This window comes from Penicillium verhagenii (assembly GCF_028828195.1).
Source record: "Penicillium verhagenii strain IBT 33310 chromosome Unknown utg000007l_segment0_segment0, whole genome shotgun sequence".
NCBI lineage: Eukaryota > Fungi > Ascomycota > Eurotiomycetes > Eurotiales > Aspergillaceae > Penicillium > Penicillium verhagenii.
The window spans coordinates 1,011,441-1,032,051 of NW_026643171.1; the positions used below are offsets into that span (position 1 = coordinate 1,011,441).

Below are 20,611 nucleotides of genomic sequence, written 5' to 3' on the forward strand. Positions count from 1 at the left end.
CTCAAGTCATTCCATGTTTGTACATTTTTGCTCAACGGTTATCCACGGAGCACAACACTCCCTAGCAAGCTACAATGGTTTCTTTGGAAGGTGTGGAAAATTATTCCATAACTTCCTTATGTATATGAGTTAGCATATAAAGGTTCAGTTATAGAAAAAATTAGTTCCGAACCATATCCGAATACTCCGGGGCTTGTCCGATCGATTCACCAGTTGGCGGCTGCGCGTACCTGATACCAGTTGACTGATATTGTTGGGACTTGGTACTCAGGCCACATACCACTAAGTATGTGCAAGTTGAACCAGTCGGATCACAGCCACCAACAAACACCAACGCCTCCAACCGATAACAACGAAACAAATTCCATCATCTCAACGCGCATAGACATCAATAACACAGACGGATGTGACGAAACATTTTGTTGTTTAGAAGTGTATTAATCACATCATTCTCCAACCGGAGGCTAAATCAGCAGCGCATCGATTGATCAGTCAATTCTCGTCACAGAACAAACGAAGAGGAGACATCCCCTCATCTGCAGGAGAATATCCAGCAAACTAGAAAAGTTTGACATGTGAAAAGATCAAGCAGAGGACAAGTACAGAATTGAAACAGTACCCTTGAATAATTCGACCCGTCGCATTTCCGTCGGGGACAATAATTAGCATGCCGCAAATGCAGGATATGCTTTTCAAACGTTGCTTCACATGTGTCAACATCAACCAGGCACTGAAAGTGGAAACCTGGAAGAACCTGAACTTAAACCGAGCGTTTAGTAAACACTACTAATCCAGAAACCCTTAACACTAGGTAACTAGTCCAGACACTGACGATCTAAATATTCGAATTTACTACAGTAAAATTCTTGGAACCAGGAAATCCTATTGTGGTTCCTGATCGGCTTCAATGCCCTGGATAGAGCGGGCCACGGATGTATTCCGAATACCGACACTCCACTTCCATAGGGCACCCGGGGCGCATCCCAAAACAAAACCGGGACATGGATCCAACTAGCCCATATACGTACAGGAGCGCCGATTCCAAGTTCATTCCGCAATGCAAGTGCTTACTTTTCCACATGAGAAATTCTAAATGATTCAATCTTGGAAGTCAGGATAGAAATCCCAGGGCACGAGCGCGATCTAGAGCCGCAAATGATCCATCTCCGACCTGAAACATAAAGCAGACTAGTAGATTTCTCGGTCCACATTGCCCAACTGAGTTAACATTAGACACTAAGGTTGAAAGACGGCCTGGATTCTTTACGGATATAATCAATGTAATTGATTATGTACTAAATAACTAGTAGGTTACTGCTCCCACATCAAACCCAACGGGCTGGAACCTCCGAGGTCGCTTTGAATAGCCCTGGCGCTCGGGGTATTTGTGTTTAGCTCCCGGCGATGGGCTGGTCGGATCTTGCAGATGTTTCACGTTGGGCCCAGTAGTTTCAATTGTTGATCAGTCTCTTTGTGGAAGGAGCTTCCAAGGTTGAGACTTGGTATCGCGCCTAGGTGCTATGTATCAATAGTTGTGGATCATTCCAGATATGGATGCGACAAAACAAAGGTATTAAAAAGCTCGGAGGTTTTTTTTTCATTATCTCCTACAGATCTACATTATAGTTTATAAACTAGGCTGATACGGAGTACTTCTCAAACGTTCCAATGTGTACATTATATGACATTGGTACTGACAGTGGAGTTCGAATTTAGAAATGGCCACGTACTTGAGACTGTGCATGCTTCAATTACCACTTAGCTTGCCACCTGCTCCTTCAATGACTTTGGTAGGGTCTCAGACCAACATCGAAGAGTTAGAAGCTAGAAGCTAGAAGCCTTAGTACGACATGTAACCTCTGCTAGCGAAAGTCAAGTCGGTTAAAGGTGAGTTGGCTCAAAATGTACGGTCGGGTCGACCATCCCAAAGAGGAAAACGAGTCTAGTCGTTTACCGCATAAGTACTGTTATTGACTTCCTAGCCCTTCGCACATGTGCATAGAGCACATGATGCATATGTATACACGTATCTAGTAGATACAACTAACACCTAGCGCACTTCTCCTTCAAATGTTTTACCACAAACGTACATACCAAGCCAATGCGTAGATCCGCATATAGGCCAAATTTGGACCTTCCGTAAACGAATATGCACGACCTATCTACAATCCCCTCGAAGCTGCAGCCTCAATCACCCAAAAACCGCTCACAAACACCAGCATCGAATGGACGGTGACATGACAGCGGGAGGGCATCCCGAGTCCCGTATGCACGCTGTTCCTGCACCACCGGGACCAGCCCCAGCGAATAGTTTGTAGAAGCTGCAGCCAGACCTGGAGCAGAGCGTTTCACTTCCAAACCTTAAACACAGCTTTCTGCGCCAGCCAATGAGGCAAATGAATTAGAAATATGGAAGCAACAAGTCAATTTGACATGGGCAAGCTCAATCGGACCTGTCCCAGGACTTTCAATGTTTGCTGGATACTTAAAGTAGCTTAGGTTGTATTCGATGTTATGTAAGAAATCAGGCTCACATTCGCATCCTGAAACGCTGGCCTCATGATCTCCGCCGAGCACAGACGTCCAGGGCGGGTGTGAAGAAGGTTATAATCTCCTTTCGGTTAGGAATACGTTGTATACGATACGCACGTTGTAAGTGGGTTCAGTGGATTGGGTGGGACAATGGGGAACATTTGAAGAGAAGAGGAGACAAAGGGAGTTTGACGAGTGATCAGGGGGAAAAAACCTCCATCATGTCGTTGATAGTATGTATGTATGTATGTACTGGGGGTACTTTTTATGTATTGTTGGTATCAAACTAAGTGCGGATTAGAATCAGGGTTATTAACTGGAGTGGAGAACCGGATGTTGGTGGTGGAGGAAGAAGATGAGGAGGAGCATATATCCCCGCTTTTACAAAGCCTTCAACGGCGAAGATCATCATGCAAGCCTCGAAAAGGCGCGTAAGCAGTGGACTGAAATTTCGGGACTCAGATAACTGGGAAGAAGATCGTTTTGAGTTTGAATTGGGTTTTGCTCATGCATATTCCATGCCGATCTCTCCATAGCATTGTGATAAGTAGTGCGGTTTATATAGGTCATGCATGATTGATGGTGAAGGTTTATACATATACTAGTATGGTCTTATTTTTGGTGTCCCCGAAAATTAAGTAGAGTTTAAATTCAATTACCGTGGTCCCCTCCAACGACCGAAAAGGGGAAAACGAGAAAATGAGGAAAAAGGGGGGGCCACTTGAAAGCTGTCATATTAGCTCGGCAATAGTAGTGAAGATCGGAGGGGCTCGGATGGGGCATTAATCTCTGCAGGGCCCGTGTTGACAGCTCCCAGGAGAGAAACAGATACATCTCGCACGAGGTTGACCTACACGTACATACTTACACCCTACGTACACATCTAATTTTACGAGCCCACACGTGTAGATGAATCCAATTCCCCGATCACCAGTTAAAAGGTGTATAAGGATCCGCCACTGATCACCGTTGCCGTGGACACGTCCAATGGCGGAGGGTCGGTTAGTCCTAGCCGACGCCCATATGCCTGTGCGTCGCAGTCCAGGCCAGACTGCGGCTACAGGACGGGTCCCAGAAGCCATGACAGGAGGAGTCAGGGTGGACAAAAGCAGGGGATCGACAGTCATGAATCATGATTGTTAGCAACTTCAGACCCAAAAAGCAGAGGCTGGGCCGATCACATTGTGCATGGGATATGAGAGCGAATCCACCTCGAGGCAGTTGTACGGAGGTACTCTCCGTACATTGGACCGAGCGAATGGAATATGGGGCTGATGTGCAAATAATTTCGTTTAGCTCGCGCAGGTCATTTTGGACGTAGCCACTAGGGGACGGTAGGGGTGGCGACTGTGGGGAATGGTGGACATGGCATGGCGGCGCTGAACAAGGACGAGCCAGGGCGGCAGACGATTGCGATTTTACTGAGGGTCAGGGCACAAAGTGGATGTGGGCAGAGATGGGTGCCGCACTGGTAAAGTATGGATCTGGGTCACGAAATCTCCGCGGGTGGGCATTTCCCAGCTCCCGAATGCATTTGGACGCGGAGAATAAACAAACTGGAGATCCGCCACCCTGACGCTTTTAGTCTGAAACGTCGGCACCTCGACACGGGTCAAGATTTGCCGGGAAGGAGGGATTGGGGGATTTGCCGAAGGTGGTTCCTGAGTTGAGCAAAGAATGACGTTTAAGCTGCTCAAGAGGAGAGGAAAAGCAAAAATGAGGCAAAAGCTTAAAAAAGGGATCTGGAAAATGAACCTTGGGAATAGAGAATTCTGCAGTGCCATTGACAGAAAACGTTTGGGCGTGATCGACAAGTCGGCTGCTGACGAATCAGAGAGATTCCAAGTTTTGCGGGTGTCCACTTTTTCCTATTAAGGTGATTATGTCAGCCCAGATCTCGCCAGTTCAGCTCTTTGGTTCCGACGGGTTCCAAGGTTAGATCAAATACTTTAAAGACGGTCTGGTCAGTTCGGATGAGGAGAAGGGTCAATCTTGCCGAGCATCTGGGGAATATCTGCAGGAATAATGAATCCATGGATAGATTTAACCATGACGGGCGATCCCAGGGCACGGGCAATGATGAAATTGGAGAAATCGAAGTAAGATTGGAAGGGACATTTTGAATGGAATCGGAAGTTGTATTGAGGCTAGGAATGCCTTTATACCTGGATACTTGAGATACAAGAGTGAAGGTGAGAGTTTGAAAAGCAAAAGTACCATAGATGCTTCTAAGGTTCATAGAGTTGATGCTAGCCCTATTAAATCTTCACGTAATTTAATTCATCGTATTTGCTAGTATACATACGTGAAGGAGCACTAGGGCTGAGAATTTAGCTAGTATATGATACACTCTACTTGAATCTACAGGGTTGCATTGGTGTCCCGAGGATTAGTACTCTCTATCATTTGCCTCAACCGGAACCATGGACGCATAAACTACAGGTATAAGCCCGATAAGAAAAAAAACAGGCAGAAAAAAGCAAAAAAAGTAATAAAAAAGACGCAAGAGAAAGGGGCCATATTGAAGACGTACACGTACATGCAACGCAGGGCGCTTAAGAATTGGGTATGGTTCTGTTGTAAACTCTCCAAGTGGGAAGTATGAGCTCCACGTCATGTTCCGCATTTGCAGTCCCACTCTCGTACATGAACCACTCGAAGCCCGACGCTATCGAACGCTCATCTTGTTTACAATATAGCAGTAATTTTTTTTTCTTTTTTCTTTTTCTTTTGGTAGTTCTTAGGCAAAGAAAAATCAGGGAAAATGGGGGCGATATTGGTGGCGGATGCGCTAAGGTAGGAATTGATTACATTTGCACATACTACTACTGTACTAGTACGGAGTAAGGGGATGCATGTCCACGTTTTGCCATGTGGGATGGAAACTTCCATTTTCCTTCCATTTGAGAACATATGGAACGAATCAAAGGTTTTCAGTCTCCAATTTTCTACTCCACCAAGAATAATAGGAACAGAAGAAAAAAGAAAAAAAAGACCAAAAAAAAAGAGAGAAAAGAGAAAATCCCCGACCCAAGCTAAATTGGTTCCATGGCTCATTATTCGCTAGTCGGTAGTGGATCCGATCGTGCTTCTCCAGTTCACAGTGCACGATCGTCAGTTTTCTCCTTTTCTGTGTAAAGGGAGTTTTTAAGGGTTGTTTTTTTGGAATTCCCACGTTTTGCTAGTTTTTTTTTTTCTTGTTTTATATTTTTATATTTTTTAATATTTTTCTTAGAGTAGAAATTCATTAATTGAAGAAAAAAAAAACGAAACGGATTCAAAGTTTCCCTTGTTGAAGTCCACCAATAACCACATGCTAAGCCCCTGGATTATAGCTTTACGAGGTACTTGGGTCCCGCTTTTGCTTCCGATCTTTCTGATTGAATTCCCTCTCTTCTTTTCTCCTCCTTCCCCTAATCCTTCAAAAAAAAGCAATATTTATAAAAAAAACCACTTTAAATCCGCGTTTTTTATTGCGTTTTAAACTTTCGGTCATTTTGGATTTATTATTATTTTTTGGTTTTTGGGATTTTTATCTCTTTTTTGCCCCCCCACCTCTGGTTGTGACTCTTGTTAAGAGTGACCCCCATGTGGAAACCTCGACTTTCTCCCAGATCGGATTCTAAGTCTGGGAGTGATTCTAATCGTTCACCAGAAACGGCTTTCTTAAGTCGATCTAAGAGAAAGTCCCTACTACCTGGTACGTTTGGAGATCGGAGAAGCCGGGAATCTGAGACTTGTGTTGCCCGTTCTAGATGTTCTCTCCTCACAACCTCCCCTGATTACAATTACTTCCAACATTCCCCTTCTCTTTTTTCTCTTACATTTTTCCTTTCTTTTCCCCTGCTTTTCTTTTTCTTGCCTTTCCCACATTCCAAGACTACCCATTCCCCAAGTCTTGGTCAATCTCCAAATCAGCAGGGGTCATCACTTTCTTTTCTTTTTTTACCCTTTTGGACTCCCCCGCAGAGAAACTAACGGGGGTGACGTACAGAATCTCAATCACGACCAGATTCCCCATCCCGTTCACCTTTCCGTTCCTTACGTTCATTTGGTCGCAAGACCGATACAGATCGACCCGGCAGTTCTCTCTCCCATATCGACAGCAATCAAGGCCGTCCACGTGCAACCTCCACCGTTGCCAGCTCCGTTCATTCAGACTACCCGGACCCGGTCTTGTCGCACTCCAACAGATCTCGCGTGTCTTTTAATTCTAGATCGGGCAGACATCCAACCGGCCCGATGGAGGTTGACCGAACCCGTACCCGGAGGGAGAGAACGTTCATTGGCAGCGAATGCGCCGTCTGCGAGGAGCCGCTCGAACACACTTTGCGGGGAGAACGGGTATTGCAGTTTTCCTGCAGCCACGTGTCTCACGAAGCATGCTTCTACGAGTACATTCGCGAATTTGAATCCCAGTACTGCCCTACTTGCAATGCGCCTCTTGGCCTCGATACGAGTCGCGGAGGCAATGTTTTGGATATCGGTTCGTTAATCCCCCCCACCCAAAATACCAAAAAAAAAACAAGCAACCCAAAGAGAGAAAGCCAATTTACCCCAACAATGCGACATAGACTAACCAGACAATCTGGCACCTACAGAGAAAATCAGTAATATTGTGCGCTCAGTGACCATGAGTGATGCTGCCACAACGCGAAGTGGAATGACGGGCCAGAATGCTTGGGAACAACAATCAATTCGTCGGCCCCCCAGTGATAGTGGGAGTCGCTCAAACAACCGGGACCCCTCATTCGGTACGCGCCGCGACAGTCGGGACACTACAGGTCAGCGAGAACGTGTCGAGCGTCTTACCACCGCATCGCAACCTCGTCAGACCCACTCACGGAACGGCAGTGTAGCGGGCTCCTCCGGGGATTACCATGAGGGTCAACATCCTAGCAGTGGCCGACGCCATGACTATGACGTGCAAGCCATGGAATCCGATTTGAGTCCGCGCCAAGGAGTCACCAAGAACCCCATCCCAGCCCCAATTGTTACCGTGCGCAGCGAATTCCCCACTATGAACAGATCCCGCCAACAACAGTCCCTGACATGTTTGATCACCGTGGAAGTCCCCGAGGGAAACTGGCGCCCCAATGCAGATGACTTGCGACACAGCCAAGCCACCCAACAGCAGCTGGATGAGCCATATTCTGCGCGATTTGGAGGTTCTCAGGATGCTCGTTCTATCCAGCAGGAGCCGGCAGAGAATCTGGACGAGATCGCGGAAGACCTCAAGAGCCGAGTAGACAATTGGCACGGCTTGGAGTTTAACAGGTACGTGACCGGAGTTTGGAAAGTTGAAAATCTGTTTTTCGTTTCAAAGCTAACCCTGATAATTGTGATATTAGATTCGGCAAGCTCCGTCTGCACGGTCAAATGCGTGTTGGCAAAGACCGAGAATCATGGCAAGAGTTGGAATGTTATCTATTCGCTGAGATGCTTATCTGCGTCAAGGAAAAGAAGCCCTCCAGTTCACAGCAATACGAAGACCCCGAGAAGCGCAAGCGCCCACGCTTCACCCTCAAGGGTTCGATTCTTATCAAGAAGCACTTGAAATCCCTCGAAGCAGGGACCGATCAACCTATCCTCTCCCTCAACCTATCAGTCAGCGAACTCCCTTACTTCTACCTACGCTTCCAGTCTCGCCAGCAACTAGAAATATGGCGCCGGGCCTTGATGGATCTGCACCCAATTGAGAATCTGTCGCGTGGCCAGGATTACGAGTTCGAGAACTCCGGCGCAGAGGAGGATGATTACCGGAACAGCCGCATTCAACGACAAGCTTCCATCAATTCATCTTATGGTGCGGGCAAGTCGAACAACACTGCCATCACCGATTATAGCAACCCCGATCTGGACAAACCGTCGTTCGATTCGTTCCACGTTCCTATTGATATCGTCGTGGTCATTCCGGTATCTTCATCTATGCAGGGTCTTAAGATTACCCTGTTACGCGATGCCCTGAAGTTCCTTGTTATGAATTTGGGTCCCCGGGACCGCATGGGTTTGGTGACATTTGGTTCGAGTGGCGGTGGTGTACCATTGGTGGGCATGACCACCAAGAACTGGAATGGATGGAATAAGATCCTTGATTCAATCAGGCCCGTGGGACAGAAGAGTCTGCGTGCTGATGTGGTCGAGGGTGCAAATGTGGCAATGGATCTCCTGATGCAGCGCAAGTTAAACAACCCCGTTTCAACTATCTTGTTGATTAGTGATTCGTCTACCTCGGATCCCGAAAGTGTTGATTTCGTGGTCTCGCGCGCCGAGGCAGCCAAGATCAACATCCACTCGTTTGGACTTGGTCTCACCCACAAACCGGACACGATGATCGAGCTATCCACACGCACCAAAGGCTCATATCTCTACGTGAAGGACTGGATGATGCTGCGTGAATGTGTTGCCGGCTGCCTGGGTGCCTTGCAGACCACATCTCATCAAAATGTCAAGCTCAAGCTTCGCTTGCCTGAAGGTTCTCCAGCCAAGTTTGTGAAGATCAGCGGTGCCCTTCACACCACCAAGCGTGCTACAGGCAAGGACGCTGAAGCCGCTCTGGGAGACCTCCGATTTGGTGACAAGCGTGATGTCTTGGTGCAGCTAGTTATCTCTCCTGACAATGCTACGCAGGACAACATGCCCCAGGACCCTTGGGAGAGCTTGGTCTCCGGATTGGAGGCGTTGGGCGGTGGTATGGATGGAGATGAGCAGCGGGTTCTCAGTGTGGAAGAGGTCCCACTGATCCAGGCTGACCTGACCTATGGTGACCTTCTTCGTGATGGACACCTCACTCATTCTCCTCGCCCGTCGCTGCTTGCTATCACCATGCTTCCACCAAACCCCAAGGCCAAGAACCAAAGACCCATGACTCCTCCCATCCCCCCTCACCCATCTATTGTGCAGCGTCGCATGGAGCTGCTTACCTCTGATATGTTGACTCGCGCGCTCACTCTCGTTTCCCGTGGTCAACAAGACCGTGGCCAGCATCTTTTGAACGAAACCCGAAGTATTCTCAAGGGTCTTGGCAAGGGTGGCTTGCCTCCCCTTCCCCCAGGAGCTTCGCGCCCGTCGGGTACCAGTGACTCGGGCAGCCGAGGCGACAATACTCCGAGCTCCTCATCCCCCAAATCTTCCAATTTCGGTGATGGCCATGCCTCTGAAACCGCTACCATCACACCTTCCTCTGCTGTTGACGGTCAGACCATGACTGCCCTCAACGCGGATCTAGATTCAGCACTGGAGTGGATCAACCACCCGGCCGTCTTCGGTCGCGATTCTCGTAAAGCGGTCTTACAGAGCATCGGCGTTATTTCATCACAGCGCGCCTACACCTACCGCACACCGTCTGAAGCTCACTGGGCGCAACGGATTTCGGGTGTCCGTCGATTGACCGACCGTTCAAAAGACTGGCGGGAGATTGGGGGTGAAGACGCGTTGACCGAAGAGTGAAAGATTTCACTCTTTCACAATCTGGTCTCTCATCTTTTGTTTCTTATTCATCTTCTTGCATAATTTTGCCATTCCCATATTTCCCCCTCTACTTTTCTGTTTGTTCTGGGTTGATACGTGCGTTCCTTGGGGAGTCGGCTCATGACTTGAATCTTTTCCTTTTTTCCCTTTTTCAATTTTGCCCTATGATACCACTTTTGTTCCCGCCATGACTGTACAGCATATTACCAGGGGCTTTCGTTTTGGTGTGTTTGCTATTTTGGACCAGTCCATCTGTTTCTCTACAATGCTCTAACGGTCTTGGCTATGGTGTGAGGATGGGATAGGTTATTTTGTGTATATCTTTTTGTTTACTGATTATTGTTGAAATCCTGTGACGATCTCCTGGACTGAAATAGCACTTGCATAATTCCCATTGTGATTAATGATAAATGCGTTGCATGGTAAAGAGACTTTTCTCCAAATACATCCCTATACTATATCTTTTTCACATGACTACTAATATTATCAATTGATTTTGGGCATTCATGAATCTATAATATCGCCTAAAAGTGATGTAAGAATTTTTCTTTACTAATATGACAATTGAGGAGATCTGTTGCATTTAGGGTCTGTAAATCTTAGCCTGTAATATTTTATTTCCGCTCTGGCCCACTAGATACTTCCATGGCTAAACCCCGGAAGCGTGGCTGCTTATCGCCGATGGCTCCGCTTTCGCGCCTGGGCACCTTTCGAGATCAAGAGTCACACCTCCAAATCCTACTCTCCTCGCCATCTACCTTCTGACTTCTGAGACATACCATGATCACTCACAGCTGAAACCATGTTACAAAGACCATTTTCGCGCGCTCTACGAGGCCCTCGCCTGTTCCCACTGGCCTGGGCGCAACCAACCGTCCCACGACTCCGCGCTTCTCATTTGCTAGGACCGCAGTTGTCGCGTGCAATCCAAACAGTTTCTCCCCGATCATACTCACAATGGGCCTCCAGCACACTTCTCAGAAAGCTTCCTCAAATCCCCAAGTCATTATCTACTACATACCGATCGTCCCACAGAGCATTCTCCTCAGGCCCGCGATTCAGCTATCCCCGAAACACCTATAATCGATTCGGCGGCGGAGGAGGACGGCGCCAACCCTTAATTTACACTTTGGTCCAATACTTGAAACCTCGACATTATGTTATGATTGGACTGGGACTATCTGGTGTGTACTTCTACAACACCGATGTGGTGGAGGTAAGTCACGCGCATTTGAGGCATAATAAAAAGATCAGCTGATCTGACATGCTCGAAATAAGATAACTGGACGACGCCGCTTCAATATGGTATCTGCAAAGATGGAACTGGAAATGGGCGAACAGACCTACCGCCAGGTTCTCAACGAGGAGCGCGGCAAGATTCTTCCCGACGGCCACCCCGTCACACAGCAAGTGGACCGAGTCTTACAGCGTTTAATTCCTCTGGCACCTATCGAGGGTGCTGACTGGAAAGTCCATGTCATCGCCGATCCTAACATGAAGAATGCGTTTGTACTTCCGGGGTAAGTGGACAAGCCGTTGCATAGACCAGTCTCCTTGATTATAAGTTGTTGTGCAAACTGCTTGCTAACTCGAAAATCGGTCGATACAGAGGGAAAGTATTTGTCTACACTGGCATTTTGCCCGTTTGTCAAGATGATGACGGACTTGCGGCTGTCCTGGGACATGAAATTGCGCATGTTGTGGCACATCACCCAGCGGAGCGTGCAAGTAACAGCTTCATCACTGTGGGGGTTGCGTTGTTTGTTGCGCTGTTGCTTGATTTCTCTGGACAGGCTAGCTCGGCTATCATGAACTACATGTATAGTCTGCCAAACTCCCGGACACAGGAGGTTAGTTGATGGTTGTAATTGGATGATTAGAGGACTATATGACTGACTGGGTGAATTCATCTAGGCCGAAGCAGACCACATTGGATTGTGTATGTATAGCGACAGGTAATTAATCTTCTGACTTGGGTGCTGACTATGACCATTAGTGATGATGTCCAAGGCTTGCTTCAATCCGGAAGCTGCTGTTAGGTTGTACGTATCCCTATACATTCCAAGTCTCTCGTCCCCAGACTAACAATGTCCCAGATGGCAGCGCATGCAGCAACTAGAAAAGCAGGCACCACCAGAATTCTTGTCCACTCACCCCTCCGTAAGTCTAACCCGCTAGTAGAAGTGTACAGGCTTGTCGGGATTCTCATGGCTAACATTACTTATAGAGTTACAATCGCGAAGAAGCCATCCGTGGCTGGTAAGATGAAGCTTCCAACCTGCCGATGCTCTAATATTTGACTGACCCGTTGCAGGCTCGAAAAAGCAGAAAACATATACGCAGAGAATGGCTGCAGTTCCCTTGGAAGTTACAGTAAGATTTTCTCCCTTACATTACATCGGATCGATTACTGACTACGGGTTTCAAATGTGCAATAGTGCCCCAGTTTCAAAATGCGCTGCGTTCGCAAGTTGGTTCGTTTGGATGGTAAAGAAAATTTCCATCAGAAAAACAGCCAAAATCATGAAGGGAATTTTATCATTGTATTATTAGATAACGAATATATACTCTATGCTCATCTCTTTCAAATCGATATCAATTGATTGAAGCGGTAAACCTAGTAGTGCATCAACTGGCGAGTTCCCCTCGTGCAAACGGAGCAAACCCACCATCCCCGAGCTCCCAAAAAATCCCCGGCACAACTCGACCAAGCATCGACATCCCCCCCCTCATATCCCCGTCGCATCTTTCTCAGACGCGACTACTCACAATGTCGCTATCAATTCCCGGGCCCTCCCAAGCGGGCCTTTTCAAGGCCGGGTACCAGAGGTAAGCAGAAGAGGAAAAAGAACATCCATTCCAAACTCCATCCCACCGCCGCATCTCCCACACCTCCTTATCTGTCCCGCCCGCAAAGCACAACACCAGCACCACAATATCACTAACCGCCCTATCAATTCAGTCACGACTCCGAAGATGGAGCTGTCATCCGTAACATCGAGGCCTGCCAGGCCATCTCGCAGACTGTGCAGACCTCCTTAGGCCCCTACGGCCGCAACAAGATCGTCATCAACCACTTGCAGAAGATGATCCTCACCTCCGACGCCGCCACCATCCTGCGCGAGTTGGATGTTGTCCACCCTGCTGCCAAGCTGCTTGTCATGGCCAGTCAGCAACAGGATGCCGAGATGGGCGATGGTACCAACTTGGTCATTGTTCTGGCCGGCGAGTTGCTGAAGAAGGCGGAGGAGCTCATTCGGTTGGGATTAAAGACCAGCGATATTGTTTCAGGTTACGAAAAGGCACAGAACTTCGCTCTTAAGGTTCTAGAGGGTATGTTCTTTCCGGGAGTCCTTGGTTTTGGATGTGCTTCGAATGGGAAGGGGAAGGATATTTGATATATATTACGGCTTGCTGACTGGTTCTTTCTTTTTGCCGTGATTAGATCTCGAGGTCGACCGTCTCCAGGATATGCGTTCGAAGGAAGAACTTAGCAAGGCTCTTCGCACAGTCGTGGCTAGCAAGCAGTCTGGCACTGAGGATATCTTGGCTGGTTTGGTAGCAGATGCTGTCCTTGCGGTTCTGCCCAAGAACGCCGCTAACTTCAACGTCGATAACGTGCGTGTTGTTAAGATTATGGGTGGTAGCTTGGAGCAGTCCAAGGTTGTCAAGGGTATGGTGTTCGGACGTGAGCCGGATGGAGTTGTCAAGTCGGCCAAGAGAGCCAAGGTCGGTGTGTTCAGCTGCCCGATTGATGTCTCCCAAACCGAGACCAAGGGTACGGTTCTGTTGAAGAACGCCCAGGAGATGATGGATTATACCAAGGGTGAGGAGGAGCGTCTTGAGACTGCCATCAAGGAGCTATACGACTCTGGTCTCCGTGTGGTTGTTGCTGGTTCCACCGTTGGCGAGCTGGCCCTCCACTACCTTAACCGTTTCAACATCCTGGTTATCAAGATTCTGTCCAAGTTTGAGCTCCGCCGTCTGTGCCGAGTTGTCGGTGCCACCCCCCTGGCTCGTCTGGGTGCCCCTATGCCCGATGAGATGGGTCAAGTCGATGTTATCGAGACTACTGAGATTGGCGGTGACCGTGTCACTGTCTTCCGTCAAGAGGACGTTAACGCCGTTACCCGCACTGCCACTATTGTGCTCCGCGGTGCTACTCAGAACCACCTTGAGGACGTTGAGCGCGCCATTGATGATGGTGTGAACGTTGTCAAGGCCATCACTAAGGACCCTCGTCTGGTTCCCGGTGCTGGTGCTACTGAGATCCAGCTCGTTGAGCGTATCAGCAACTTTGCTGACAAGACCCCTGGTCTGCCCCAGCACGCCATCCGCAAGTACGCCGAGGCCTTCGAGGTCATTCCCCGCACCCTCGCTGAGTCTGCTGGTCTGGATGCCACCGAGGTTCTCTCCCGTCTGTACACCGCACACCACCGCTCTACTCCCGCCACAGCGGAAGAGGAGTCATCTGAGGAGGAAGATCAATACTGGTCCACCGGTGTGGACCTTGAGACTGGCCCTGACTCCGACGGTACTCTCGATGCCGTGGATGAGGGTATTCTTGACCTGTTGGCCTCAAAGAGCTGGGCTATCCGTCTGGCCAGCGAGGCTGCCCGGACAGTGCTGAGCGTCGATCAGATCATCGTGGCTCGCCAAGCCGGTGGACCTAAGCCCCCTGGTCCCAATGCCAACTGGGATGAGGATTAAATCTAACGCTTGATAAAAACGTGTTTTAAACGTGCATTTACGTGGGATTCATTTCTTCTTTTTCCGTTGGCTTCGAGACCGTTGGTACGCTGATAGATTCCGGTACGATATCACGAAAAAAAAAAGTCGCCTGGTGTGTATAGCCGAGTATGATAATACATCCACATGATGGTCTAGATCTTTATCAAGTAAATTAAAGAAAGAAAAAACATTAGCATGAAGTAATTGCACTAAAAAGGAAACATGTGTACAAAATCGGCCCATAGTTAAAGCTACATAGATGATAGTTCAATTGTGGTTGGCCATATCGAAAGCTGACATAATCCAAATCGTCCACGTGACACCCAGATTTTCCCCGAAACCCATCACTCACTTTTCGTCCTGTAAACGCGGCGAAGCTAGTTATCTCCCCCCATTCCTCTACCACGGAGCGCCTCCCTCAATTGAGAATTTCTTTCATTTTCTCCTCGCTCCCCATCACCGTCTCCGCCATGTCTCTCTCAGTCCGCGCCTACCGCCAGCTCTCCGGCTCCGTTCGCTCATCCTCCCTGCGCATCGCGTCCACATACCTGCCCACAGCCCGCACACCTGCCTGCCGACGATGGGAGTCCACCGAGGCCGCTGCGCCCGTTAACCCCAAGATCTCCCAGATCGTTGACCAGATCAGCACATTGACCCTTTTGGAGACCGCCGATCTTGTTTCCAGCTTGAAGGTTGGTCACCACTTTTCTTGACGGATGGATCGCAATACCATATGCAATTGCGTCAATGGGCATACAGCCCCGACACAATACATGGTTTTCGTCAAACAAGAATGCACAGGACAATCAGGGCAAAGCTAACACCTAATCTTCCAGACCCGCCTGAACATCCCCGACCTCCCCGTCGGTGGCTTCGCCATGGCCCCCGGCGCCGGTGCCCCCGGAGCTGCTGCCGCCGTTGAGGAAGAAGAGGCTGCCCCCGCTGCTGCCGAGAAGACCCTGTTCAACTTGAAGCTCGAGTCTTTCGAGGCTACTTCCAAGCCCAAGGTCATCAAGGAGGTTAAGAACATGCTTGGTCTGTCACTGGTGGACAGCAAGAAGTTCGTTGAGTCCGTGCCGAAGGTGCTGAAGGAGTCTGTGCCCAAGGAGGAGGCTGAGAAGATCATCGAGACCCTCAAGGCTCTTGGTGCTAAGGTTGTCATGGAGTAAAAGAAGAAAGAGAAGAAGCCAAAAAAGCACAAGTGAATCGAACCAGGGACTATTAGTTCCGATTGGAGATGAGGGATCGGATAGAGCTGCTTTCGTTTTGACACTTTGCTCTCTCCTTGTTTTTTTTATACGACTTGGGTTTTGTACGAGGATTTTAGGGGCTTCGAGGATATTCAAATGTTCTGGAGCGTTGGCCTTGGTGGAGGGCAAATGTATATTATACGCATTGTTATATGGACCCGTCTAGTACAGAGGGCTCGTTTTTGTTTAATTGACTGCATTGAGCATTTCAGCAATTCTTTTCTCTGATACCTAAATTATTAAATCAATTAAAAACGTGTAAATAGATACTAGATATGGCCTAGCATACACATGTGTACTTGATTGTTGATTTTGAAGTAGTACACATGCAGGTGCTGACTTGTCGTACCTGGGCAGATCCGCGAAACGTCAAAATGCGGATCAATCCCGACCTCCGCGGATTTTCAACCTCAACCAACCTCCCACGCTCCTCCCATTCCCACCGCGCTACCATGGTGAGGCCCCAGCCAGTCCTAAGGCAATGCCTGTCACTCCAAAAGTCTCTCACGAATACCTCCGCGACAAGAAAAGCTGCCCTTACAAACCGTCTCCCAGCCCCTACCCTACTCAAAGCCAATGACGCAGTCCGCGCCGCACGACCATTCCACAGCACCTCGTCCAGGCAGCGGACGAGAGCCCCCGCACCTGCTGCGAGAATGAGTCGAAAGGAAAAAACAGATCCCAAGAACAAATTTAGGTCACTCAACCCAGATTTCGGCGTATACTTCGGATGTTTATCCGATATCAGGCCAGATTTAATGGCGCCTGTCGATTCGTTGATGGCAGAGCATATGCGGGAGTCGAAATACGCGTATGAAGCCGGTATTAGGGACGGATTGATTCCCACTGGTATTAGTGAGGCTACATACCGAAATGTAGGTGCGCAGTTGGTCACGGCGGCGTTTGCGGGGGAACCTTCTTCGCAAGCGATCAGAGCTATTTCGACTGGTGAGTTTGATGCTTTTTGGTCTTTGGCTATCCGGCTTTACTTTCATCGAGACTGGATGATTGTCGAATTGGCATTATCAACTTCTGGTCCAGGGCAATGGATTGGCAAAGTAGACCACCCCGAGAACCTCTTTTACTGACGAGAACGAATGAATTACAGATGCCGACGCTGTATTCCGTATTGGGTGGATGGTCACGGCCTCGAACCGATACTTCCGCGGCTGGCTTATTGCAGCTTGTGCAAACGCCGGTGCTCTCCTTCCATATGTGATCTATGCGAAGAACAGCTTCCTCTATTTCGACGAGCCGCCAATGCACACCCCCACGATGGCCAGGCTATTTGAGATCGCGGACAAAGGGTACCCTCCTGCGCTATTATTGCAAGCGCAAGTACTTCACCAGCACGGAGACTACAAGCGTGCGGCCGAGATCCTGGAAACCAAGGTGCTGCCGTACCTCTCCCCATCAGGACGGAAGCCGATCCCATTCGAAGACGTCCTGCTAGGCGAATTGCTGCCATCGCCACTCAGGCTATATGCGCTGACGCAGGCGACCCTGGGCGATCAGCTCAATTCGCAGGCGCACCGTGACAAATCAGACGAGGCGATCCGACGCGCGGCATTGGAGTTTAACGACCCCGGCGCGCTACTGGACTACGCGAGCCTCATGATGAACCAGCATAATCTGGAGATGTACGAAGAATGCATGGGCAAAGCAGCAGCCGCAGGCAGCCACCATGCGTGCCTGTACCTCGCCAATTTCTATTATCTCACGTACCAAGGCTTATACCCGACGCGGGGCGAGCAGAAGCCCACCAAGGCCAACCCGAACCCAGCGGCGAATTGGAAGCCCGTTTCGATAGAGTCTAGGGACAAGATTGAAAATCTGAGCCTGTGGCAGTTTGTCGTTGATAAGTTCCAAAGTTCTTTCAACCGGGCTATGCCTCGGCATGATTACCACTTGCTTGCGCACATGTGGTATGATGTTGCTTCTGGGTATGGTGAGCCCAGGGCATACTTTATGCATGCGCTTTTATCGCGTGATTTGAACTTGATGTTTAATGGCCGGATGCAGTTGGAGAGCGCCATGATGGATAAGGATCCTCTTTATGCGAAGAAGATCAAGGAGTTGAAGCTTAATTGGTATAATAAGGATTATGAGCCGTCTGTACCGAGAAAGATGTTACCTGTGCGGTAGTGACAGGGTTTGAAATCATCGACTGGTCTGTGATCTTTTGAATTCAATGTTGTGTACATAATATTACTTTTGTATCTATACTGATATGCGATTTATTTTTGGCAAAGACGTCGTGGATGTTCACCAGGGCAATGTTAGGATTGATTTCAAGCTTTGAACAACACATATACCAAGGTTAAAAAAGTTGCTACTGATGCATAAGAAACAAGCAATACATCAAGTCCATCTCCAGACATGAAAGCGAACATTTCCCAACATTGAAGCTTGAAGCCAGAACAGTCGAGGCCTCAGGCACACCTGGAATACACCACCACGAAATCCAAACCTCAAGCCCTTTTAATACTACCAACCTGAACCATGCAATGAACAAAATCCCAATCAATCGCTAAGCTCAATAACCCCAGATACCGGAATCTCACATATCCAAAAACCTGAATATGAACCCATGGTTCCAATTTCCCCTCGACACCAAAACCCATGGAACACCACTCCCAGAACAAACGGGGAAAGCTCGTGTCCCGGATCACCGCATCATTAGAGATCCCCCACAATCCCCTTATACATATCACTGGCCAAAGTCAGATCTGATCCAAATGACATCCATCTACAAAGACCGAAATGCATTACCCCGGTTCGACGTCATATCTGACCTCAGAAAAGCCAAAGATTAAAGACACGAGGTCCGATGACATTGATGGCTCAACCTACTTTCAACAAAACAGTCCACCTCAGTGGCTTGCATCCAAGCCGAACCTGTTTGAGACGTCATGAGAATATTCGAATGAACAGGCCATTGTGCATAGGTCTTGATTTGGGGCTCGTATGAACGCTTCAAATGGCGTCATGGCGGCTTTCAGGGATAGGGAGATTCCAAGATATCAATGATGCTTTAGGGTACTCGGTGCCTAGTTGGGGCGAAGGGTGGATGCGAGGAATATGCATATAAAGCCTGCTTGCTGCGGGAGAAGCAGTGGTGATACTTTCCGCTAGTATTATCTCATCACTCAAGTGGAACAAACGATAGCTACTACAATTTGAACTAAACATTGAACTGAAACCTTCAACAATACCATCATGTCCAATTTCATGCACAAAGTCAAGGACGCCATGACTGATCACGACAAAGAGGCAGACCGCGGCTTCAGAGACCAGGAGGCTTACGGTTCATCTAATGCTCCCATGGACACCACCGCAAACACCAACACCAACACCAATACCAACCCGTCTGCACGAGGCTCGAACCCATTTGGTTCTACCCGCTCTGGTGACGGTACTGGCACTGGTGGTGGTACTCGTCACACTAGATTCAATGGTTAGTTTACCTTTGAACATGGCATATCCCCTACCTTCCACCAGCATACACTCTATCCCCAGACACATCCGCTAACACCAAAAAGACCCCCAGAACGTAGGCGACTCCACCACCACCGGCATGGGCACTCGAAACCCCGCTGATGGCGGCGGCGTCGGACGCGCAACCAATGCCGGCCCTCACGATTCGGCCGTAGCCAACAAGATGGATCCTCGTGTGGACAGCGATCAAGGTAAATGACATATAAACACATCTATACATGCATATACATGCATATACAGACACATACAAGCCCTAAACCACATACCCACATACCCACCTACCCACAAACCTCCACAAACCTCCACAAATCAAACAACAAAGCAACAAACAAAACAAAGCTAACAACTCCCACCAGACCACCGCGCAAACCAAGCCAAAAACCCCAGCACCAGTAACACGGGCATGGGCACGGGCACAGGCACGGGCACGCAACGCCCCAACGTAACCACAGCCGAAGGCTTCAACCCCAACAACACGGCCTCCCTCGGCCGAAACCAAAACCAAAACCAGGGCCAGAACCTAAACCAAGACCTTAACCCGCAGCAGCAGGCCGGCCTCCAGGGCTTCGACAACCACAAATCCACCGAGGACAGCTACAACAAGTCGACACAGGAGCACCAGTCGCACTCAGGCAGCGCAGACCAGCTAGGCAGCGAGGACAACTATAACCTGTCGACGCAGGAGAACAAGTCGCACTCGACGACCAGCCACACTGCGCCGTGCCAGACGGGCCAGAACCAGAACCGGAACCCGAATATGAATGTCGGTGGTGCGATGGGTAGTGGGGGTATCCAGGGCGGCCAGGGCGGCCAGGGCCAGTCGGGCTTTGGCGGCAATGCTGCTGCTGGTGGAAGTGGGGTTGGAGATAATAGCGGGATGATGGGGCAGGGTCAGGGTCAGGGTCAGAATGTGGATCCTATGAATAAGATTGATCCTAGGGTTACGCGGGCGAATGAGCAGCAGGGTCTTGCTGGGAACCAGCGGGGTGCGGGATATTAGGTCAACTGGTTGTTTCAAATGTTTGTGTACCTTTGGATTGATGGAGTTAGGCTTGGTTTTCCTTAAGTATATGTATATGTCAGTAGTTCTAAGGGCTTGGTTGTTGGTGTCTATTTTGAGACTGAAAATA

The 20,611-nt window shown here is 48.9% G+C and overlaps 5 protein-coding genes across 5 annotated transcripts; all 5 read left to right on the forward strand.

Annotated features, from left to right (window-relative positions):
• Nucleotides 1-6,774: 6,774 nt before the first annotated feature.
• On the forward strand, nucleotides 6,775-9,981 carry N7466_007053 (vWFA and PH domain-containing RING finger protein; the record flags this gene model as incomplete). The annotated part of the gene is made up of 3 exons (XM_057166442.1): nucleotides 6,775-7,018; nucleotides 7,134-7,809; nucleotides 7,884-9,981. The coding sequence occupies 3 exons, from the start codon at nucleotides 6,775-6,777 to the stop codon at nucleotides 9,979-9,981; spliced, it is 3,018 nt and encodes a 1,005-aa protein (XP_057019483.1).
• Nucleotides 9,982-11,164: 1,183 nt separating this feature from the next.
• Nucleotides 11,165-14,712, forward strand: N7466_007054 (chaperonin-containing T-complex subunit CCT8; the record flags this gene model as incomplete). The annotated part of the gene is made up of 12 exons (XM_057166443.1): nucleotides 11,165-11,218; nucleotides 11,281-11,522; nucleotides 11,612-11,852; nucleotides 11,917-11,941; nucleotides 11,999-12,044; nucleotides 12,099-12,162; nucleotides 12,230-12,261; nucleotides 12,317-12,375; nucleotides 12,441-12,476; nucleotides 12,627-12,831; nucleotides 12,965-13,335; nucleotides 13,448-14,712. 12 exons carry the CDS (start codon nucleotides 11,165-11,167, stop codon nucleotides 14,710-14,712), a joined length of 2,640 nt encoding a protein of 879 aa, XP_057019484.1.
• A 491-nt stretch (nucleotides 14,713-15,203) lies between these two features.
• On the forward strand, nucleotides 15,204-15,902 carry N7466_007055 (mitochondrial 54S ribosomal protein bL12m; the record flags this gene model as incomplete). Its single annotated transcript, XM_057166444.1, has 2 exons — nucleotides 15,204-15,425; nucleotides 15,570-15,902. The coding sequence occupies 2 exons, from the start codon at nucleotides 15,204-15,206 to the stop codon at nucleotides 15,900-15,902; spliced, it is 555 nt and encodes a 184-aa protein (XP_057019485.1).
• Nucleotides 15,903-16,357: 455 nt separating this feature from the next.
• On the forward strand, nucleotides 16,358-18,128 carry N7466_007056 (uncharacterized protein; the record flags this gene model as incomplete). Its single annotated transcript, XM_057166445.1, has 2 exons — nucleotides 16,358-16,931; nucleotides 17,092-18,128. 2 exons carry the CDS (start codon nucleotides 16,358-16,360, stop codon nucleotides 18,126-18,128), a joined length of 1,611 nt encoding a protein of 536 aa, XP_057019486.1.
• Nucleotides 18,129-19,202: 1,074 nt separating this feature from the next.
• Nucleotides 19,203-20,481, forward strand: N7466_007057 (uncharacterized protein; the record flags this gene model as incomplete). Its single annotated transcript, XM_057166446.1, has 3 exons — nucleotides 19,203-19,440; nucleotides 19,526-19,672; nucleotides 19,838-20,481. The coding sequence occupies 3 exons, from the start codon at nucleotides 19,203-19,205 to the stop codon at nucleotides 20,479-20,481; spliced, it is 1,029 nt and encodes a 342-aa protein (XP_057019487.1).
• Nucleotides 20,482-20,611: the final 130 nt, after the last annotated feature.